Source organism: Cibotium barometz, chromosome 13 (assembly GCF_041138505.1).
Source record: "Cibotium barometz isolate CiBa-2024 chromosome 13, ASM4113850v1, whole genome shotgun sequence".
Lineage (NCBI taxonomy): Eukaryota > Viridiplantae > Streptophyta > Polypodiopsida > Cyatheales > Cibotiaceae > Cibotium > Cibotium barometz.
The window spans coordinates 48,398,185-48,422,799 of NC_141058.1; the positions used below are offsets into that span (position 1 = coordinate 48,398,185).

The 24,615-nt window shown below is 47.3% G+C and overlaps 1 protein-coding gene across 6 annotated transcripts in view; it reads left to right on the plus strand.

The window, feature by feature from the left end:
* LOC147632769 (uncharacterized) overlaps window positions 1-24,615 on the plus strand; it is a 45,896-nt gene that overhangs the window by 16,367 nt on the left and 4,914 nt on the right. For all 6 annotated transcript variants that reach the window (XR_015267233.1, XM_086807629.1, XM_086807628.1 and 3 more), the window contains exons 2-3: window positions 2,830-2,901; window positions 3,016-3,090. Coding sequence is in view for 5 of the 6 variants with exons in the window: in XM_086807629.1 (XP_086663755.1) it covers window positions 2,830-2,901; window positions 3,016-3,090 (147 nt within the window). In the remaining variant the exon portion in view is untranslated. The remainder of the gene's footprint in view (window positions 1-2,829; window positions 2,902-3,015; window positions 3,091-24,615) is intronic.

Sequence of the window (24,615 nt, forward strand, 5' to 3'; positions counted from 1 at the left end):
GCTGTTGGCTGACTGCTTTCATTGGCCAACTGGCTGCTAGGGCCCCTAGGCTTGGCTGACTTGCTGCCTAGCCCTTCCATGGGCTGGTTTGCTTCGGCTTGGGGCCTCCTTGGCCCCTAGGCCACAAAGGCTGCCCAAGGCCCTTAAGGCCTTATGGGGTGGCCCACAGGCTGCCTCTTTGCCTACCTACCCACATACAAGAGTATGTATGCAACAAGATTCTAAAACCTAATACTGGTGTCCCAGGTAGAGCCCGATACACCTCTATATCATTACAAAGGGTGACTCACAGTATGGACTGGCACTGCTCCATGTGTGGGACATGCACACCTGACCATGACCATGAACAGGACTCGTACACCTGACCCTGGATGCTTAGAGTGGAACCCTGGCTGGCTCGTCCCAAACTCGGGCTCACAAGGGGCCAATTATCACTCCAGGTCCTGCAAGTGCTGTACATATATGTCCACGTGGCATCCAAGTGCAGGATGCACATGACATCCCTTGCACTTGGATGCCACTTGACATCCCCTTTTGCTTAACTTGACGGAAGCTGCATAGCCTCCAAGTAGTCAGTCCGTCAATAATGCCGGATAATCTTCCAAAAAATTCATGTCAAGCCACACCGCTTCATGTTTCCCTATGTCGTGAAATTTCATGAGGAATTCTCTCTCTTTGACTGGAGACATGCTTGAAGCGATGCAAGAGGATCTGTTTTGGAGGAGGTGCTATATAAGGCTTCAACCAACTAACATGGAACACGTCTAGCTGGGAGGTACCTTCAGCTTCATAGAAATCTTGTTGATCTTCTTTAGAATGGAAAAGGGTCCGAAGCTCCGAAACGATAACTTTGGGCATCACTTGACCACTTGTTTCAACCTTTGCTTCATAATTCTGTGATATACCCAATCTCCTTCTGAGAAGATCATATCTTTTCTGTCCTTGTTTGCCTGTCGAGCATAGACCTCTTGCGCTTTAGCCAACCTGTCTTTCACAGACTCCAAAAGACTCCATCAATCTGTTCATTTCACGCACTGAAGATGACTTCCTACCAACTCTCATGAAACCCTCCTCTTGGGTTTGCCTGACACAAACCAGCTTATGGGGGTCTCGACTCTTGACACATGCTGAGTTTCTCTCCTTGGGGACCTGTGCACTTCTGCTAGGACACCACCAACACTTAGCATAGCTAAGCCTGATGCTGATTCAATGTTGCCTGGTCAAGACGCCACCAAAAGATCAAGACACGGGCGATGGTTCATCCATGCGCGATGCAGTAATAAGGGTAGGTGGGACATGGTCAGCAACAATATCCCAGAATCAGCTTGAAGCTTTGGTTCCAATGTCACATGCGGAAGCTCTGGATAGTTTTCTTTCAGCCCTAAGTGCTGCGTAGGAACTCTTGATGAAAGAACAATCAATGTAGACAGAGAATAGAGAGAATGAGGGAGATGGCTGTGTATTCAATATATTCATCTAGTACAAAAAGGTACATCAATGTGGTTGCCTTAGCAACCCCAAAAATCTATCTAATGACCAATCTCCATAGGGGAGAGAGAGAACCAACAATGAAAAGTCTTATGCCTTTTATAGACTCTTGGCACATTTAATCAACTGGCCAACTGCTTTCGGCCAGCTTCAGTGGACATATTAAATATGATTTTATCATGTGGTGTGTAGCCTGAAACCAAAACTTACAGTATTTTACTAGGTTCTATAATCACCACCGACTGAGGTAATCCTCTGCAAAATCCTGGCCGACTTTATGTGTCCACACTAAGCCTTTCTTGAGCCTGTCTGAGTGTGGCTAGTGCCCTAATCCTAATGTTTATCTGCTGCAAATCAGGGACTAGCTTGGGATTAAGCATGTCCATGTGCATGCACATGACAGCATGGGTCACCAACCCTTGCTTTTGTGGCTGCCAAATGGTTGCATTTTGCCAAAAAAGTCAAGGACGTGAATAAGTCCTAAAATTGGTATCAAGATCACAACTCATATTCTCTTATTTCACTATTCACTACATTCAACAAATAGACTTTTCCATAGCTTGGTGTGGAACCTACTCTGAATTTGTATGGGTGCAGCCTACTTTCATAAACCCTATATCAATTTGAGATCCCTATTCTTACATACAAAATAACATAGATATTTTGAAAGTTTGTCTCTTGCTTGTTACAGCTCCTTGGAGAGAGTCGACTCTCTTGGGAATTTTTGTCTGAGGAATGATAATTTTTTTCACCAAAGTTCTAAATACTAAGAGAACCACAAGCGGATTAATGTGGAAGTTTGTCTCTTGCTTGTTACAACTCCTTGGAGAGTCGACTCTCTTGGGAATTTTTGTCTGAGGAATGATAATTTTTTCACCAAAGTTCTAAATACTAAGAGAACCACAAGCGGATTAATGTGGATGTGTGAAACAAAGGAGTCATTATGGTTCCCAACAACAGTCCCTACATAGAACATGTTCATCCTGGCTTACATGGTCCTTATGTAGGAGGTAATTGGATGTGCAGCTGTGTGAAAGGCTTGCTCACCCTATAGAAAATACACCATGCACCCTAGAGAAGCACTGGATGTGGGTGAAAAGCAGGTAGTTTTGCTTAGCATCTTGATGGGCTGAAGCCTTGTCAATAGACCCTCTTGAGTTGAAGTTGCATGTCCCTTTTCTCAAGTTTGGGATACAGCATACTATGTGCAAAACATACATGAAGGTTATAGGTACATACATGTATTTGTATATCTATGCATGATGCATGCATGCACCTTGTCTGTGTTCTAGTAATCTTTGCACTATATTGCAGTCTTGATTTTTTATTTATCTTTGACAGATCATTCTAGGCTCTTCTTCTACTACACGGCAAGCAATCCTCAAAGAGATGGGCTTTTCTTTTACAGTGATGGTATGCCAAAATGTTAGAATGGCTTTGTCGGTTCATAATGACTATGAGTTTTGTGAGGGGTTTAAATGGGTTTTAATCAACTTTTATGTGCTTATTTACAAAGGCAAATGACAGACTGCAGATATTGATGAGAAAGCCATTCGGAAGGAGACTGCAGAGGACCTTGTTACATCCCTTGCAGAAGCCAAAGTATGTCCTGACTCCGTAACATGATTTGTTTTACACAATTGCCATGGTGTAACATGCAAAAGGGTTGATAGTCTTTTTTTCTCTTCTCCACATTCACACCCCCCCCCCCCCCCCCCCGCCCCCCGCGCGGGAAAAAGATCCCTCTATTAGTTACTTAAAAACAGCCACAAAGGGCTAGATACAAACTCGCCTCATATATGGGGCAGGAATCAAGTAATCAAAAGAGAGGAAAGAGACGGTTCTCCTCCGGCTGGCCGCTCTATGAGGAGAAGGCTATCTCATATAGGGGGGTGGGGGGGACCACCACACAGGTGGTCTGTAATGCCAAGTGAGGTCACCACCTCTATCAGTGAGAAAAGGGCCACGCCGCCAGATCCTCAAGAAAGCTTCTCGTCGCTTCCGCATGCGGTCAGATTTGCAACTTCCCCACTGACCGCGGAATGTATGATATCGAGCCAAATGCTCGTGATAGACTCTCGCGGAGTGTGGGTACCCTCAATGGCTTTGCTGCATCTAGCTTGCCATATGTGCCAGGCTGCAATGCTACTGCAAGTCTCCCATCTCTGGCATGAGTCTGGTCGCCAGTGATTTGTAGGTGGGGCTGTGAGACTGGTATTGCCGAAATGTGGTGGTGAGAGACCTGAAGGGCTAGCCCACCCCCATCCTCCTCGTAAGCCCTGACCACCTCAACCTCTGTGGCCCAAGCGACAATGCCCCATGTAATGATCCGGGTCAAGGCCCTGTCCATAGTGAAGATGCGGAGAATCTGCCGCCAAACCTGCTGAGCCTTCGGGCACAATCCCAAAGACAATGTCGCTAAGACTCCTGAGGGTGGGTGCACCTCGGGCAAGTTGCTGGCCGACCTTTGACTACCAGCCAAGTGCTGACCACCAAGCTCCTGTGTGCCATCAACCAAAGAAACAGGGTGATCTTTCTAGACTGAAAATTGTCCCAAAGCCTCTTCCAAAAATCTGAGAGGAAACGTTGTGAGAGGCCCTGTGATTGCCAATGTGCTGTTGCTGTCAGGGTACCATCAATCTCCGGCATCTGGATCCTACGGCCTAGCCGCGCTGTATATGCAAAGAAGGGGGCATCCAAAGTCTCCTCTTGATCAGCGGGGTAATGCCAAGTCCACTCGGCTGGGTCCTAGTGAAGGCGCATGAGAGGTCGGCACTCCCATATCCATAGCCGCTAGAATCTCTCCCTAGCCACCTTGGCTGGTGGTGGGTCTATGTGCCACTCCTGTGCCTGAAATCCAATCACCCTCACTCTCTATAAGGTGCAGCCATTGAAATCCTCTAAGGGAAGATCGGATCTCTCTAATCTGCCATGGGATCCAATAGAAAAACTGAGCAGAGCGTTGCTCTCATCATCTGCGTGGACTACCACAAAAATATCATACCTGGTAAACACGCCTAGCCACATTGGGGGAGTCGGGTTTGGGATAGGAGTCAGCCACTCCTGAGGGATAGCTGAGTCGATGTCGATGTTGAGCCTGTCTCTACCCCAGATCCTTGTCAGGTCCCTCTCCTGCATCTCTGGGGGTAACTGTCTATGTGTGATCCAATCTCCAAGGGACCTGGCGGGTCCTATGCTCAACATGCCCCATGATACATGAGATCGGGCCCCCAACATATGGCCACTGGGTAAACGGATCAGGGGGTTCCAAACCAGTGGCTGTCGAAGCCCCTCCTCTGAGGTTACCGGAGCTATTTGCTTGAGGGCCGGCCTGAGGTGATCCCAAGCTCGAAGTAAACTGGTTGCAAATCTGTCCTCAAAAGTAGGACTAAAACCGCAGGCCTGCATCTCTATGAAGATCCAACTGGTACTCTGCGGCCAAGGGTCCCCTAGACTGGGGATGCGGGCTGAAATCCAAGCCAAGAGGAAGTCCTTCCAAGGCTCACCATCGGGAAGGAGTCCTCTAAGAATCAGCTGGCCCAGTAGGGCATGGCTCTGAATAGCGGGGTCAATGAGGCCTAGCCCCCCTCTACGTCGTGGCTGAATGATCACTCTCCATGCCACCTTGGCCCTAGCTAATAAGAAGTTCCAGATCAATCGTTGTACCTGGCCAATACATGCTCGAGAGAAGGCCCAACACGAGGTGATGTACCACATGGTGGCAAGAAGAACTTGGTTCGCCACCACAACTCTACCTGCAAGGGAGAGCCTCGCAGAACTCTAGTATAAAAGCTTCTTCTGAATACTAAGAAGAAGGGGGGCGAGCTGTTGCTGAGGAGAGATATCAATGTCCACTTGGCATCCTAGATAGCAAACTGGAGAGCCCTTCGGGATCCATTGGAAAGCCTCAACTGGGCGCCAAGTCGGGGCGGGTGCAGAGCCTACCCAAAAACCACACGACTTGTGCCAGTTGATCTGTGCTCCTGATGCGTGAGAAAAGATCTTGATCGCTTGTGTGAATCTTTGAAGATTCCCCACATCTCCTAAAAGGTAAGTTGTTGTGTCATCTGCAAACTTTGAGTCAAGCAGCTCCTCCTGAGTGCGTAGGGGAAGACGCAATCCTTGAAGCCCAGTCTCCTTGGTTGAGAGAAAACTACACATCGCCTCGGCGACGAAAAGGAAGAGGTAAGGTGCCAGAGGACACAGCCCTACCTTACCGAGCGGGAGAGGGGGCGGGCTCCCTGAATGATAACCTGGTTGTGCGAGGCTGAGTAAAGTCCTCAAACTTCCCGAATCCATTCCACGGGGAATCCCATCCGGCTCATTGTGCCCTCCAGAAAGCTCCAATCCACCCTATCATAGGCTTTCTCAAAGTATAGGAGTAGCACTATGAGGTCTTGTTGCACATCCTGGCCTATCGCCTTCCAGAAGGTGAAGACGTTGTCCAGAATGCTCCGATCCTAAACAAAGGTGAAGACGTTGTCCAGAATGCTCCGATCCTAAACAAAGCCGGTCTGAGTGTCATGAATCAAGTCAAGGAGGAAATGCCGAAGTCTCTTGCTGATGGCCTTGACCAAGATCTTATAGGCGGTCCCTAGAAGAGTGATGGGTCTCCACTGCCGGATCTCCAATCTGTCACCACTCTCCTTAGGAATCAAGTGTATCAAACCCTCTAAGAGCCTCTTTGTGAGCATAATCTCATTGGAGGCAGCTCGAAGGCCGCCTTCCATGAGGTCCTAGTGATGAAGAAACGAGACTGGAAGCCCGTCCGCCCCCGGGCATTTGCCCTCCACCTCTCTCGTGTGCCGCCAGACCCTCTTAGGCGCGTCCACCTTGTGGGGATAATGGAGCACCATTGAGAAGAGATTGGAAAAAATCCATGGTGATGGCTCTCACATGGGGGGGGGATCAGAAACAATAGCACCATCCTGGCCACGCAACCTACGAATGGCGTCTCCCCTCCTGTGGGGGCCGGCTATCTCAAAGAAATCCCCTGTGACTGTGTCGCCGGCTTGGGTCTAGAATGAAGCTCTGGCATGGTACTTGTACTCCACCCTCCTCTCCTCTATGGATCTAATCGCCGTGCGGGTGGAAGCAAGCCGACTCTCAATCCATGGGCTATCTAGGGAACTCTCTTAAAGTCGCTGTAAAGAAGCCAGACCCCTCCTCAGATTCCTCTCCTACACTTGAAATCCCTCCAATCTGCTCTGGGCTGCCTCCTGTAAGAAGCTGCTGATCTCCCCCGGGCCCACATCCAATGTGCACGTTGTTGAGCCTAAAATAAACTCCAGTCTTGCCCATATCTGCTCTATCCTGGTGTAGATCTCGTGGTCTTGAATGAGGCTGCCTGGAATCCTAGAGCTTATGTGCATGTCCTGCCTCCACGGGTCCTCTAAGGACAGAATAACCGGAACATGATCTGAAAAAGTAGTGCCTGCCAAGATGCCGATCATGCCCCCACGGCCACAAGCCCACTCATCAACATAAAACCTGTCAAGTCTAGAGAGGTTGGGGCCGGTGCTCCTCTTATCCGATCGCGAGAAGCTAAGGCTCCTAGGGCTGGGCCCAAACTCTGGAAGATGCCAAGGGTCCTATCCCCTAAGTGCCAGTATCATCTCCTCCCAGACAGAGTACTCTGTTGCGGATACTGTGGCCATGCCTCCTCCAAGTCTGTCCTCTGCTGCCTCTATCATGTTAAAATCTCCACCCATGCACCAAAAGTTAGCCTGGGGAAGGGCCTACCGGACTGTGCTCCATAAGAGGGCTCTACTTGCTGCAACGGCATTTGGAGCATAGACATTGAGGAAGCCAACGCAATCCTCTCCAATCAAAATGGTAACCCACTGTGCTTGCCCAGGCACTATGACTCCTGAGCCTGTCACTGCCGGCAAAAGCTGCTCACTGACAGAAATACAAACTCCTCCCTACGTCCCTGAAGGGCTGAAGGATGGAGACCAGAAAGTGTGACTCTTGTTTGGTAAAATCTTCCTGCATCGGCGGGTGTGCCCCTCGGAAAGGTGATGCTTGTGGAGGAAAAGAATGTCGACGATCGGTCCCCCAACTATAGCTTTGATGCTCTCCTTTGAGGACGCCTCATCTTTGAAAGCACTGAGGCCTCCCTAAACCCTGAATGTTCCATGAAACTATCCGCATATCAATCTCTGTGGATGGCAGAACTCGCAGACCTTCCCTCCACTCGAAGAGTCTTGGGCAAGGGTTTAGACGGGGAATAATAACAATCATCTTGGAACGAAGGCACGCCAAGTGGATGCAGATCCTGTCCTCCATGTGACGCCACTCTGTTTGAGCGCGAGAGTATGCATACTCTAAACTCCATCGATCACAATGAAGATACATGTATGAAGGGAGGAGAGGTACTGCGACTGAAATATGCATGAACACAAAAAGTAGCACCTCCATGCTGCAGGCCACCATCTCCCTATCCTGATCTCTATGGCATGAGCCTCTAAGCTCCATCCTAGCCAGTGGCCAAAGATGGGTGAGTAGGTTGGTGATACGAAGGTCGTGAAGATGGTGGGATAACTCAACTGCCTGTCCCTGGATGGTGGCAGCCACCGACTTTGAGTCCCACTCCGTCCCTGGGGCTGCACTCAAAGGGAAAGAGAAGATCATTGTGCCATTCTCTGGTGTAGAGGGTCTGGAGTGGTGAAAAACCACGCATACCGAATAGGGGCTACTGTCTCCTCAAAAATATATGTCCCTTCCGCTGGTGATGCATTGATGCATGAGGTTGGGAAGCTTAGGGCTTTGAGAGATGACCCGGATTTACAGAAAGTCTTGGAATGCAAGGCTAAGGCTACTACTTATTAGAAGCCTACATTTGATGAGATTGCCAATGAGATAGGAGTTGAAAAACCGTGTGAGCCTGCACTTGTCTACTTGATGAGCAAGGGAGATGTGATCTCAGATTCGGTTGGTAACTAGGACTTCAAGAATCTAGCCTATAGGATTTTCCGTGTGAGGTGATTCACGAGATGCTTAAAAGAAGAAATACTGTGGATTCTTCTTTACATTCCTGACCAGAGCCAACATGGTGTGTTCGTTCATGGGTAGTGTCACCAGCCTGGACATTTTCAGTGTGAAAAAGGGGCCTGGTGGTTTCTGGGACACCCAAATATGCATTAATGTACAAGCTTTGGGAATGGAGGATTATCTAGTACAAAACATCAAGCGCCTAAAGCTTGCTCTAGGCGCGCGAGATGGTTTCTTGGACACAGAAATGGGCATTGGAGCTAAAGTGTCCAGTGGAAAGCATATATGGCGAGCTCTTGAGATTTGAGAAAGATCTAGGTTTGAAACATGATTCTACATGGTGCTCACATGCATTTCTAATAAGGTGGAATACAAAGGAACATGCTCCTAAAATCTTGGAGTGCTACTATTTTTGGACAACCCCCAATGGAAATTCCGTTCGCGTCATTAGATCCGTAAGCTAAGCAAATGGGGGGACTTGCTGAAGCACCTTTGACAGAATGTCTATAAGTTGATATATTTTTAGAGATGAAGTTTATGGGGGGATCATCTCTTAAATTGGGACATGTGGCAGGACCGTGGATCAAAGTGAGACAAGTGGCCTCACACTTGTCACCTCGGCTCTCCACTTGCCAGTATAGCTTTTACTTGCCATTCTAGCTCATGAGATCCCCAAATTTAAAAATTGGAGCCCTCTCTCTTCATTAGAGAAGGTTCTATTGTTGCAAACTAGCCTCTACCATGTTGGCTACTTGCATTCTTGTCTAAAACACTCTATGGATAGTCTCTATGCTACTTCATTTTCCTTTACAAAAGGACACTCTACCTCTATAGCTTTTCTATGGCGGTATTCTTGCTATTTTAGGTGTACTTGTTGTACTAGCCAGTGTACTTCTTGTACCAGCCAGAGTAATTATTGTAAAAGCTAGTGTACTTGTTGTACCAGCCACCACTGCAGTTGCTGTACCAATTAGTGTACTTGTACTGCCATTGTACTTGGTGTACCAATCACTGTACTTGGTATACCAGCCACTGTACTTGCTATACCAGCCATTGTGCTTGCAACACTAGCCACTGTACCTGTGGTATCTGACTGTACCAACCCATGTAGCTACTATTCCAGATTTGCTATACTAGCTCCGTTGGTGCTGCCTCGACACTGTTTTGGTTGCCCGTGGTGTTGCTGCCCGACTTGTTCATAGTGCTTGGGATGGTGCCTAAAGGTGTTTGGATTGTTCTACACCAGTTTTACAGCTGGCCGAGCTTGTATTTCACCGGTTTATGGTATATGTGTTAAGTATTATTTGCTTTAGCTGAGTTTTTCTATCACATATGGCATCTTGAAGACCCGTGGGGATGGGGAAGATCAGTACCCTCACGGGAAGAAGTGGTTTACACATTCATGGTATGTACATGATATTTTTCTCCTTGGGTAATAAAAATACTCCAAGGGGGGACATTCTAGTCTCTATGTGGTGTTAGATGTGCACATCTCGTCTTTTTAGTTTGTGGAATTAAGTGGCATATGTTTAAGCTTGTGGCCAATTAACGTGTTTAATTGGATTAATGGTCATGAGCATAAGAATGTTTGTCTTATGTATTTTGGAAACACAGACTTTGCTTTTGTGCTTGGACCAACGTATTGGTATTTGGGTTATTCTATCAAAGCCCATAGCAATCTCTTGATGAACTTGACAAACAAGAGATAAGTACTTTTCCATTGTTATTTGCTTTGTGCTTAGCAAATATTGCATTCTAGGTAAGTGCTCACCATTGTGTGTGTATACAAGGAGAAGGGTGAATTGTTTGCCTTGAGTTTTTTCACAGCAGTGGACATGGCTAACCTCAGATCTAATCCCTGATTTCGGAAGTAATTTAGGGTAGAGTTAGGGCACTAGCAGGCTCAGGCAGGGAAGAAGCAACATGTCCAACAGTATCAAGCCAAAAGTGGCCTACAACAGGTGGTGCTGAGATATATGGCCAACCAGCATATTCAGATTTATCAGCATTTTAGTACCAGGCATAGACAATATATAATTGGCCGACAGGCAGAAATCTGGCCGACCTGTGCATAAGGAGCCTATATAAGGCTAGGCCCATAGTTAGTCATATTCATCTAGTAATCAGTATGCTTAGGGCTGGATCAAATACAGCAAGGCTTCCGTGCATGCAACATTGGTATCGGAGCATTCAGGCTCAACCATCTAAGTATTGAGTTGCTCCAAGAAAAGGTGCACATATCCACGGAAGAATGCAGCAAGGATAGCTCTGCAGTAGGCAAAGCCAGAGGAAAGCATTCCTTGGGAGTTGTGTGCTCAAAGCAGCATACCATTGGCTCTCAGATCAGTTCCAAAGGTGGAGCATTAGGCATGATCATTCTTAGTAGGACACTGTAGCTGTGTTAAGGGAAAGGGATTGCAGGCATGTGGACAAAGTGGAACAAATGCGCAGTTCTCTAACTAGACTTGGAGTGGAATTAGAGGAATGACAGGGTTTTTGGTCAAAGTGATGACAATTTTCCAACCCATCATCAAGTTTAACAGAAGGGAATGCCACGTGCACAACCATGGACATTGCTAATCTTAGATCTTATCCCTGATTTAGGAAGTAGTTTAGGGTAGAGTTAGGGCACTAGTAGGCTCAGGCAAGGAAGAGCAGCAAGTCCATCAGTATCAAGCCTCAAGAAGCTGGTCGAAAACAGGTGCTGAGATATAGGCATCATTAGGGCTGGCCGGCCAGCATATTCAGATTTATTAGCATTTTAGTACCAGTCATGGACAATATATGACCGGTCGACAGGCAAAAATCTGGCCAACTTGTGCATAAGGAGCCTATATAAGCCTAGGCCCATAGTCATAGCAGTGATAAGAGTCATATACATCTTTTTGTACCATATCAATATACTGAAAATGCAGCTCTTTTCTCTCTCCTCTTTGCTGTCTATTCATCGTGTTTGCATCAGTGTTCCTAATCAGTAAGCTTAAGGCTGGATCAAGTACAACAAGGCTTCTGTGCATGCAACAATAGCTTATAATAAGTCATTCAACTTGGTTCCTTGCTTTTCTTGCTCGTGCATCCTATAGATATGATTCTTGATACATTGCTCCCAAAGCTTGAACCCGTCCTTGGATGTAGCCTGTGGACACAATTTGCCACTTCTGCTGTGAAGGAAAACGTTACCTCGCTCCCGAAGAAATGTAGGTATGATGGGCTGATTGCCTACTAGACTATATGCAAGATCTATGCAAGGAACCCCAATGCACATGCACAAAGTTGGCTGCAAATTCAACGCACAAGCCTTATTTATTCACCTCTAAAAGTGAATTGATGGTCGGATCTAGTCACCCAGGCATGTGCGGTATTGAAGACCATAATCTTAGTCTTCCCAAGGTTCACTGTGAGGTCCCTATTTGCACAAAACGGCTGCAAAACATCCAAATGCTGTTGCAAACCCTCAAGGGAGTTTGCAATAAGTACAATGTCATCGGCATATAGCAGTATGGGTATCCAACTTGCCCCCCCATCCTGTCAATGTAGTCAGATATCTCATCAATGTAAAGTCCAAAAAGGGTGGGTGACAGTGGGCATCCCTGCTTCACCCCAATGGAGCTAGTCACTGTATTCGACATGCCTCTGGGAGTCTGTACTCTGCCTATCACCGCCTCATATAATGCATAAATGCCCCACTGCATCACCTCGGGAACACCAATGTCATGCAATCTCCTCATGAGTCTGGCACGTGGTACCGTGTCAAAGGTTTTGTGGAAATCCACAAAGCAACAATATATCCTCTTCCCCGTGCTCGTCCCTCCTCAATGAGAGCCCTGAGGGTAAATATGTGATCCAAAGTCGTGAAACCTCGTCTGAAACCTGCCTGGCCAGGTGCTTTGAGTCCATGTGTCTCAGCCCATCTACTCAGCTCTCGATCCAAAATAGATCCGAATATCTTGGCCAAGCAATGGCCAATCATGATGGTCCTGTAGTTAATGGTATCATGGGGTCACCACTTTTAAATAGAGGTACAATAGTATGTGCTGACCAACTGTCTAGGAAACCTTTGCAAATGGCCCTGTTAAACATGTGTACTAGTAGTGGTGCCAATACATCTTTGGCATGTGAAAAATGTTCTGCCACCAGACCATCCTGTTCTTAGGCTCTTCCATTACGTAGTCTGTCAATAGCATCCAAAACCATCCGAATGGTGACAAAAGTAATATGATCCGGGCGAGTCGCTGACAGATGAGGGACGGGGGGCTGCCCTGGTACTTCATATAAAGTTCTTGCATATTCATGCCATGCCTCAGGTGCTGTGATAGGTGTGGGTGGTTGTCGCTCATGGAACATCTTCCACGCCCTCTTGCCATCCTGCCCCAAAAATAGTTGGTATATCTCCATCTCAAGCTTGCTCGCTTCTTCTTCCGCACAAGGCGTTTGAAGAGCGTTCTAGCCTGTCTATGTGTGTGGATGCCAAGGGTGATCTCCCGTTGCAAGTGGTCACGAGTCTCGCGACATTCATCATCGTACCAACCATTCTGTGGGGCCGTATGGCGAGGAGGGGTAGAAAGAGGGGGGGTATATGGGAAAGCATATGCTGTTGAACCATGTAATACATCTGCCAACTCTTTCATAAGCTCATCAAGTGGACTGCTCAGGTCAAGAGCGAATAGACCATCATATACTGCACTGCCATATACCCTAGAGGTCTCCCGAGTAAAGTGATATCTTGGGTATCTGGTATGACTAGAGGGTGGTGTGCCTCTAATATATCCACAAGTCACACAAAATGTCAAATATGCATGGTCTGCTGCTATCCCAATGGGTCTGCCCGAAATGGAGAGATCCTGTATATCATGTATCAAGGTAGGCGAGCCCATCAGGTAATCCATTGTACTAGCTCCTCCCTTTTTGTTTGAGCATGTGAGAGCATCTGAACCTGGCCAACGGGATAGGCCATTATAGATAACTAGCCCATGTGCACTCCCCAAAGCTAGGAAGTGTCTCCCATATTCTGTCACCTCTCCTGTGTCCTGGGTAGATCTCTGCATCCCTATCTCATCCGCTGCTAGCTCGTGGTACATGGGCTCATGTGTAGCATAGAGAGCTGATTGTTCCCGGCCTATATGTGCATTAAAGTCCCCCGTTAGTAGTACATCTCCCAAGCTCGCAAATCTCATGATGTCCTCGTACGACGGCATATATGGTGATTCTCCCAGCGTAGCGTATTTGGAATGTGCCGGTGGGAAGTAGCATACTGCAATGTAAATGTCCCGAGGTCTATTTATGCTCACTTTGATGCACATGTAGCGTGCGTCTGCACCTCTATGCATCACATGTACTGCCTCCCGTAAGTCCTCCCTTAACAGTACTGCTACCCCCCCACTTCCTCTAGTCCCCCTTGCTATGCGTGGTTGGGGTCGACATAGTGATTCCCATCTATACCCAGGAACCTCCGGTAATTTACTCCCTACACATTGGTGTGTCTCTCTGTATACATGGCAATATCCCAGCCTTTGAAAGTGTCCTCGAAGTACCTAGCATCTACCCGTAGGGCTCCATTGCAGTTCCACACCGATAACTTCAAGGTCCCATAGGCCGCGCCCCGTCAGGATGACCGGCGCTCCCGGATGAATACTTGCCCATCTCTATATACAGCCCACTTCCCCTCCTTACGTGCTTCGAACACTCAAGGCATGTTTTCCTTCCGGTGTCCTACCTGGGCCGGCATAAGATCCTCATCTAGATAAATTCTCTCTCCCTTAAGCGCATCCCTCTTGGCGAGAAAGGCCTGCTTCTTATCCATATCTGCAAATTTCAATATCAATGCTTGTGCTTTGGCGGCATCCTTTCCCACTCTCCAGGCCTCTGCTATAGGAATCTCTGTGGCTCCTATCTTTGTACTCAGTGTCTTAGCATCTACTTGAGGAGTACCTTTCTCCCCCCACCCTGTAACCCGTACATGTAGGGCTCTAGCTAGCCATTTAGCCTCTTCTTTGAGGGTTGCATTCATCACCTCCACTTTATTGTCAGGCATTCCCTTGTGCTTTTTTACCACATCAATCCACTTAGCATTTTCTTCCACCTCTGCCTTGGTGCACTGTGCAACCTCGGTGAAGGTTTTTATCTCCTTCTCCACCTGTATTTTTAGTTATTTTATCTCCTCTTGCATTTGAGGTGCTGCAGCCATGCCTTGTCCCTCATTTTGATGGTCTAACTTTTCCTTGCATGCATTCAGCTCTGCCCTTAATTCCAAGATCATACTGTCTTTCTCTGCAATCATTGAATGCATTCCTCTTGCAATTCTTTTCTGATTTCAGCCTGCATGAAAGTTTGTGCAACCTGTAGTTCCGCCCGTACTTGGGCTTGCATCTCACCCTTCATCTTTGCATGCATGTCTGCATACATTTCAGCCAAACAGGCATGTGTTTCTTGCTGCATTTCTTGCTTAACTTCCTCACACAAGAGGCGTATCTCTGTCCTCACCAATCTATGTATCTCATCATACTTGCTTCATCGATTCTCTTGGATGTCTTCCCGAGTCATTATGACCCCGGGGAGAGTGTCCATTCCCTACCTTTTCTCACATAAAACTTCTTAACAGAAGGGGACTTTACCGGTGTATGAAATGCAGCATCGGCTCCTCCGAGTTTGGCGACAATCTCCTCTTCATCCATGTTGTTCAGCGAGCTGTCCATGTTGGACTGAAGGGGTCCCCCTTCTAGTATTGATTCTGGTCCTCAGTTGGTGGCCCCCATAAGTGGCCAGCTGCAAGTGGGGAGGCGGCAAGTACATGCAACAAGAGGAGGCGCAGGTTGGACAGCGAAGAAAGAGAAGGGAAAGAGGGGGCAGCGAAGAGAGAGGAGGCGGCGCAGGTTTGAAGCGAAGGGAAGAGGGAGCGCAGGTTCGAAGCGAAGGCAGCGAAAGAGAGGAGGAGGCGCAGGTTCAAAGCGAAGAGAAGAGGCGGCGCAGCGAAGAGAGAGGAGGAGGTGCAGGTTCGAAGCGAAGGGAGAGAGAGAGAGACCTAATTCATTGTTTATTGCCAAAGCATGATTATATGCAATGATGATCCCATATCCACACTAAGATATGATCTGCAGGCTATGCAAACTAGCTACAAACTGTCCTCCACTTGCGAATAACACATATGAGAATTGTTTTGCCTTGCTGATTCACCCAGTTTGGGAGGTTTTGATTTCTACATGCATGTGGATATCCTCTAGAGTTGCTGGAGAGAACCCGAGGAGCATCGGCATCAACATATCTATTTCGACTTCACAGGTGTTTAGAACAAGTGTGCTTGGATATGACGGGCCTCTCCATGTTGTGAGCTTTCTCGAGAGAGTTTGCAGATAGTACGAGGTCTTGCTTGTTTTCTTGACTAGGTGGGTGTTGTCTCATATGCATTGTCAAGGTGCGGACAAGTTGCTTGAGTCTTGGGCATGTGGACACAATCTTGAATTATGTGTGTGGAACCAGTCTTGGTGGTGGACATGGGCAGGCTGCAAGGTGCATACAGGTTTGCTACAACAGTTCGGAGGAGTGCAATTTATGGATGGGATTCTTTCATTCACAGGAATGCATTGGATTTGGTCTGAAAGGGTTTGGTGATCCATTTGAAGCAAAGCATTAGTAGTCGGAGTTCTGATCGGACAGTGTTCTCCATTGAAGGTAGTCTTGGCAGATCTTGTATAAGAGGATGTTCTACAGGACTTCGCACTTCATGAGGAGGTGTTGGATCAAGTGGTGCTTGATCAGGAGATTTGCTGGAGAGTTGGTTTGCATGTTTTGGTGTTGACGAGACACGTTAGGAATGTTAGCCTCAGGAGTGGCTAGAATTGATTTCCCAGAACCTTGGGACAATGTTTACCATGGAAGAGATTAGATTGGAGTTTTGGCACTTATCCGGGTACAGAATAGCGGTGGACAGCTGTTGTTTTAGTGGGAGAGAGTGTGATACATCTACCCACGTTACCGACCTATTTTACAATGGATTAGGCTGTGTTTTGGATTGTGTTTGGACAGCTAGCTTTGGAGCAAACACACGCATGCATTTAGAATGTTGTATGACATCTGAGAAGGGCTGGCCGACTTGAATCCAACCTGACATATCTTTCCCATAAAAAGGGGGTTTGGATTCTCATTTTTCCATCTCATGTTCTAGAGCTCACAAGTCAGAAACTCACGGTTGCAAGGCTGACTGAAGGCTGAAGATTATCTGCAGCAAACGTTGGGCCGAGTACTTATTCCTACCAGCAGTGTTTAGGGCTGAGATCAGGAGATCAGTTTGAGTATCATTTTGTACTTATGGAACATTCAGTTGTAACCTTTCTTGTACAAGGAGTTAGGTGTACGTTGTGTTTGTGCTTGCATTTTTGTGCTCCACTGCCATCTCCTATCTTTCATGAACTCTTGCACATAGGACAAGTATATCACACATAGTTAGTATCTACTTGATTGAATAAGAAACTCCCACGATGCAGATGGAATGAATGCACAAATTTGTTCTGGTGTATGGGTGCAGTGAGTGCTCCAGTACACAGCACTAGGGACCAAAAATAGGGCAATCCCTCCCGTTAGGGAAAGTGTGAAAGCGCTGCCATTTGCAGCAGTAAGCATAATTTTACCAATGCCCTTCACTGGGTAAGAAGCATTATTGGCACATGTGACAGTATTCCCATTAGAGACAGCCTCAAGACAAGTGAACATATCACGATGCGAGGTAATGTCCTTTGTAGCAAAATACCATACATTAGAGTCAACAGAAACTGCCAAACATGCATCATGTACAGATGGGTCATATTGGCAATACACGCTAAACGCCCATTCTGTATCCTGCACAACATTTGCAGAATCTGCATTTGTAGAAGCATCCGCTATTGTGGCTGCATTTGACTCTTTCTTCTTTGCCTCTTTAGCCTTTAGCTTAGGGCAATTCTTAATGACATGATCATTTGCCTTATAATAGTTGCACCTGATCTTTTTCTTGCCTTTATCAAGAGCCTTCTCAGACTTATTGTTGCTACCTGTGGAAGGAGAAGAAGTTGCAGACCTACTAATAGGAGAAGAAACAGTGGAAGGGGCTGCCTTACCACTTCTTCTCTGCTGCTGGGCAGCAATAAATGCTTGATCAACTGCACGCTGCCTGGCCCTGTTTTGCCTGGACTGCGTTTCTTGTAAGAGCTTGTTGACTAAAGTATCATACTTGACAGCATCAGGTCTGTCCTCAGCAAGAAGTCTCCACGTGGAAGCAAAAGTCAGATATGTCTCAGGTAAAGCATCAAGAACAGTCTGCACAAGAGAATGATCAGGAATAATCTCACCTGCAGCAATCAACTGTTCTTTGAGATCTTTAATCTCAGCAAGAAAAACATTCATGTCATCATCTTCCTGCATAATCTTCAATTCTAGCTCTTTACGCAGGTAAGAGATTTTTGCCTCGTTACGACCTGCATACAAACCAGCTAGAATATCCCAAGCCTGTTTTGCTGTTTTAGCTGAACGAATATGTGGGGTGATGTTACGTTTGACAGAAAGTGCAATCAAGGCATGAGCCTGCGCATCTTTACCATCCCAACGAGCTTGTTCAGCAGTGGGTAAAACAGCAGCAACAGTAGAGCTGCTAGAACCTGCAGCATCCTCAACAGATCCTCCATCCACAGAACCTGGACGTACATCCATACCCTGCACAATGTTCCACACTCCTTTTGCAACCAAAACATGCAGCATCATGTATGCCCAAAGTGGGTAGTTGCTGTCTCCATCCAGTTTGTCTTCAGCAGACAACATGCGAAATACATCATTGCTGTTATCAGCCATGGCCACTGACTGAAACTGATGCAAAAGCTGCCTGTAATGAAGCAAAGACTGAACAAAAAACAACTCGTGCTATGTAGCACGGTCCACAATAGAATACGTATGCCTGTTTTGCAGAAAACTGCACTGTCGAAATTTCTGCAGAAAATGACGAAAACACCTGTGCAGAACTTGAAATGAAAAAACGGAGCCCGAAACGACCTCAGATGCGATTTCTGAGAACGCCAAGTCCTACGGGCTTATTTGCAGAGTTTAGAGACCTGCAAGCGCTCGTGAAAGCTCACCTCAATCGGAGAACGTGAGTCGGAGGGTGCCGGCGGTGTAGCCCTGGGAGCCGATGCCTGCTCTGATACCAATTGTTGGAATTAGGGTTGCAGGAAAGCACACAAAGCTTGGAGAAGAAGAAGCAAGAATGCACACAACACACAGTGTATTAGATTGTGTCAATGTACAAAAGATAAGTTAGCCCTAGAAGGATGGGCGTATATACAAGCCAGGGGAAAAAATCTCCTAAAGAGGGAAAAAGTGCCCCGGCGGTCCTAAGTGTGTTCATACACATCACTGCCTATATATATATGGCAACACCTACATTGCGACCGATAGAGTCCTGAGTATGCTTATTCTCGAACTTGGACAGAGTGGCGACACATGGAGGATAGTTCTGATAGTTCCGCCTCCCACAGAGATTGATATGCGGATTGCCGCAAGAAACATTCAGGGTTTGGGGGAGCCTCAGTGTTTTCAGAGGAGATGCGTCCTTTGAGGAGAGCTCCATAGAGTAGCGGTCAAGGGACCCATTGACATTCTTCTCCTCCAGGAGCACCATCTTTCTGAGGGGCATACCCGTTACTGCGGGAAGATTGTAGTAGGCAAGAGCCACACTTTATGGTCTCCCTCTTTTGGCCCCTCTGGGACACAGGGGGGAGTTTGCATTTCTATCAGTGAGCAGCTCTTGTCGGTAGTGGTAGGCTCATGTGTCATAGACACTGTGCAGGCTAAGTGGGTTACCATTAGGATTGGAGAGGATTGTGTGGGCTTCCTCAATGTTTATGCCCCGAATGTTGCTGCAGGGAGAGCCACCTTTTGGAGTACAGTCCGTCAATCCCTCATTGAGGGTGGCTTTTGGTGCATGGGTGGGGACTTTAACATGATAGAGTCACGAGAGGATAGACTTGGTGGAGGCATGGCTACAGTCTTAGGCTTAGAGTACTCTGCTTGGGAGGAGTTGACCTTGGCACTTAGGGGACAGGACCCTTGGCACTTGCCAGAGTTTGGATGCACCCCCGGGAGTCTGTGCTTCTTGCAATCTGGCAGGAGGAGCATTGGCCCCAATCTTTCTCGTCTTGATAGATTCTATGTGGATGAGTGTGCTTGCGGTCGCGGGGGCATGATTGGTATCTTGGCAAGCACTACGTTCTCTGATCATGCTCCGATTATCTTGTCTTTAGAGGACTGCTGGAGATAGGATAGGCACTTGAGCACTAAGATCCCGGACAGCCTCATTCAAGACTCTGAGATATGTGGCAAGATAGAGCAGATACGGGAGGGACTGGATTTTCTCTTAGGTTCTGCCGCATGCACCTTGGATGTGGGCCTTGGTGAGATCAACAGCTTATTGCAGGAGGTACCAGAGAGTGGATTGGCAGGATTCCGTTAGTAGGAGAGGAGCATTTGGCAGGGTCTTGCTTCTCTCTAGTGACTTCAGGTGGAGAGTTTCCCAGATAGCCCATAGATTGAGAATCAGCTGGCTGCCACTTGTACAGTGCTCAGATCCACAGAGGGAGGGTGAAGTACAGATACCATGCTAGAGCTTCCTTCTCAACCCAGGCCGGTGATAGAGTCATTGGAGATTTCTTTGAGATTGCCGGCTCCCACAAGCGGAGAGATGGTATTCGCAGGCTGTGAGGCCAAGATGTTCCTGAACCCCCCATGTGACAGCCATTGCCACAGATTTTTTCAGATCCCTCCTCACGGGTGCCCCAGTATCCTCACAGGTGGTGGATGCACGTGAGAGGGTCTGGTGGCACACAAGAGAGGTGGTTCCTCCCGTTCTCCGGACCTTCTTATTGGCCTTGACAGCTCTTCCTAGGGGCAAATGCCCTGGGGCGGATGGGCGTCCAGTCTCCTTTTTCCTTCGCCACCACTGGGATCTCATGGAAGGCGGCCTTCAAGCAGCCTTCAATGAGATTATGTCCATAGGCGCCATGCCAGAGAGGCTCTCAGAGGGTCTGATCCACTTGATTCCTAAGGAGGGTGGTGACAAATTAGAGATTCGGCAGTGGAGACCCATCACCCTCCTTGGGACTGCCTACAAGATTTTAACCAAGGCCATCAAGCGGAGACTTCAGCCATTCGTCCCGGACTTGATCCATGACACAAGTTTTATTCACGATCGGAGCATTGTGGAAAACATCTCCACTTTTTGGGACTCGGGAGGCGACAAGTTCGGCCAGGATGCGGTGGTAGGACCTCATTGTGCTCCTCCTGGATTTCGACAAAGCCTATGATAGAGTTGATTGGGACTTTCTGGAGGGCACGATGTACCGGATGGGATTCTCCGTGGAGTGGATCCGTACTATTTTAGGACTTTACTCGGCCTCTCACAGTCAGGTTCTCATTCCGGGAGCCAGAGGTGATAGATTTCCCCTTTCTCGCTCGGTTTGGCAGGGCTGCCCACTGGCACCATACCTCTTTCTATTTGTCGCTGAGGCAATGAGTAGTTTTCTCTTAGCTCAGAAGATTGGGCTCCAAGGATTGCATCTCCCCATCCATACTTAGGAGCTGTTGGACTCCGAGTTTGCAGATGACACAACAACATACTTATCTAGAGATGGGAATCTTCGGAGATTCGCAGAGGCGATAAAGATCTTCTGTCACGCATTAACTGGCACAAGTCGTGTGGTTTTTGGGTAGGCTCACCACCCGCCCCGACTTGGCAGCTAGTTGAGGCTTTCCAGTGGATCCCGAGGGGCACTCTAGTCCGCTATCTTGGATGCCAGGTGTAGCTTCCTAGAGCAGCAGCTTGCCCCTCTTCTTTTGAGCATTCGGAAGAAGCTTTTGTACTGGAGTTTTGCGAGGCTTTCCTTGGTTGGCTGAGTGGTGGTGGCGAACCAGGTCCTTGCCATCGTGTGGTATATTACTTCATGCGGGGCCTTCTCTCGAGCTTGCATTGATTAGGTACAACGGTTGATCCACAATTTTTTGTGGGCCGATAGCGATGGGAGGCCTACCCGGGCCAAGGTGGCCTGGAGAGTGATCATTCAGCCGCAACACAGAGGGGGCCTAGCCATCATCGACCCTGCCATTTAGAGCCGTGTCCTGTTGGGCAAGTTGATTGTTAGAGGACTTCTCCCAGGTGGTCATAGTTGCCAGGCGTTTCTGAAATGGGAGGTATGAAACGGGTTTCATTGGTTTCGTATGAGTTTCGTAAAATATAAGAAACGGGTTTCGTTCGGACTAAAAAATAACCGTGGAAATTTATACATATTCAGAATATGACTCATGTCATGACTCATACATGATACATAGCAAACACAGATTGATCATCATTCATCATTGTATACAAAAGCATAAATGAACATTCAACAGACAACAATGATTATAGCATAAGCATAGACAAATAATGACTCAAACGAGATTACATATGAATCATGTAAATGAAATCCCTGCACTCTGGAGTTATCAATGATAAACCATGTCACATGATTCATGAAGAGACTAGAGTAAAGATAAATGTACATAACACAAGTCAAATTGTAAATGAAATCCTAAATCCTAAGTCCTGATTCCTACAACAAAAGACTCAAGAGTCAAGACTCATCATCGTCCTCACCCTTAGCCAGATCCGTATCCTCATTTGCAGGCTCAATATTATCAGCCTCATCCTCACTACTAGTGCCACTCCCAGAAGACTCCTGAAATGCATCCTCATCAGGTGGAGGTGCATGCGAAGTACTAGCACCAGCTGAAGCTCTTGCATGAGATCGTGTGCCACGAGATGGAGCAGTGATTTCCTCGTACAACATGGTGCATATATTCCTCTCCTCCTGTGGAATATTGGGTAGCTCATTGCACTTTGTGATGTTTATCTTGTTTGGGTTGACTTGGCAGGGCTCTATGGGGTAGTCCTTTTGCTCAAGCAATCGTAGATTGCAGTGGCAAAAGACTAACCTCTCCACAACACAGATTGCAGTGGCAAAAGACTAACCTCTCCAACTGTGTTGTGGACAATCTGTTTCTCTTCTTGGTATGAAGTAAGGCCCATGTACTCTAGTTTCTTTCACAAGGCCCGGAGCTACAGTCTTGAGGGAGAACTCGCATAGCTATCCGTCTCTGAAAGAAAACAAGATAGACATCCTCAGTGCTCATATTATAGGAACATGCTTTAAATTTCTAATAACAAACTATTGGGGCTAAATCTTGAGTCTCGAGTCCCGAGTCTTACCAAGTGAGGTGCCTCAATGCCGTATTTCTCCCACCAAGAAACTGGCTGCAACTGAGTGTCCTCTCTCTTTGCAGTGCGCGACCCAAAAACACCGCTTCGATTGTGGAATAGAAGACGTTCATCCTCTAGCTTCAAGAGCAGATCATTGGTCATCTCCCACAAACCTGCTCATGTAGGCTGTCCATCCATCTTCTAATTCTCTGTTCACATACTGCTCCTCACTCCTCCATAGAGGATGAAGGATATGGGCAACGGCATGGATGGGCCTATGAAACCAATCCCAACGCTGGTTCCATATGCCTTTCAGATCCTAGACCCTTTATAAGAAAATCCAAGAGTAACAAAGTTTAGAGAGAATGAAAACATAAAGTTATAAATATTCTTTAGCCATGGGCAATTGCTAAGAATGAGTACCTGGATGCAGACAATGCAGTACATAATTCAAGAGCTTCTCCTATTTTGTCCATGAATTCATAAAGAAGGCCAATAGTGCTCCCCTCCATGTCTGTCAATTGGAGAACACTGTACATGGGGTTCATCGTCTTCACTAGGCTTGTTGCATCCTCCCACCAAGCATCTCATGACCATGAAACAGAAAGTCAGTGCCTTAGGATCATTCTTATCCTCCCTTTGTTGCCAATCACGGCAAACAACTGTACGCAGCAAGCGTCGTACTCTGACAAGCCTCTCCAAGACTATGAACATATACGCAAACCTCCTCTTCGAAGGCTTTAGAAGCTCGAGGTCATTGTTTGCCCTGTACATGCTCAAAACCTTGGGTCTCTTGGAAACAAAATTGACCATGCTTGATGCCACAGAGAAAATATGAGACACCCAAGGTAGTTTCCCCACATCCTCAATCATGAGGTCCAGGCTATGCGTGGCACAAGGTGTCCAAACTATTGTAGAGAACTCCTCAAGCATCCTCCCCATGGCCACACAATTTGACCCATTATCTGTAATGACCTGCACGATGTTGGTTGCACCTATTTCATTGATTGCCTGGCGTAAGCGAGACCATATAAATACACCTGTAGCCACAGTCGTTGCAGCTGATACATCTATGGCACGGAGAAACATGGTTCCTTTGCAAGAAGAAACCAAAATATTGTATACATTCCTCTTTCTCATAGCAAACCAGCCATCGCAAAGCAAGGTACATCCATACTTCTCCCATGTTGCCTTCAAGGCTCCAGCTCTCTTGTCAAAGCTTCCTTCTCATAGCGAAGCTCTTTGGTGCGCAATGTCTCATAGTTCGGACCCTCCCACTCAAGTCTCACACCCAATGCGAGAGATGGCACACATAGTTGACTTCCATCGAGGAGTCCGAGTGATATGAAAACACAAACAACTTCGTGACCTCCCTAGTTGCCTCCTTCATAGCTGCCTTTTGCATGGATGCTCTCATATCTCCTTGCTTGAATAGAGGAAGAGCACTTCTCTTAGCTGTTGGCAAGGACCTTGAGCTTGCAGCTTGCGACACCTGCGTGCTCTCAACGTCAGCTTTCACATCGATCACTGACCTCTGAGATGCTGGAATAGCTGCGAGAGATGTCTTAGGTTGATCCCATGCAAGCACTCTATCAATAGAAATGCCCAACATTTCAGCTTTTCAGGTGGGCTTTGATCCAGTAGCAGAGGATCAACACCTTACTGTGGTCTCACTACGGTTCCCTGCTCTTCCTCGGTCCTATTGGAAGCTTTTAGCTTCCATAGGGGCATCCTTTGGCCAGGTTCTAGAGGTACTAGTCCTTCCGAGCTCTCCCGCCTTAGCTTCTGCGGCTATTACCGCCACTCTTGATGGTGTACCCCGGGTCCTTGTGCTTGTTCCCGATCCATCGATTATTGACGATCATATTATGCTTCAGAGACTTGACGGA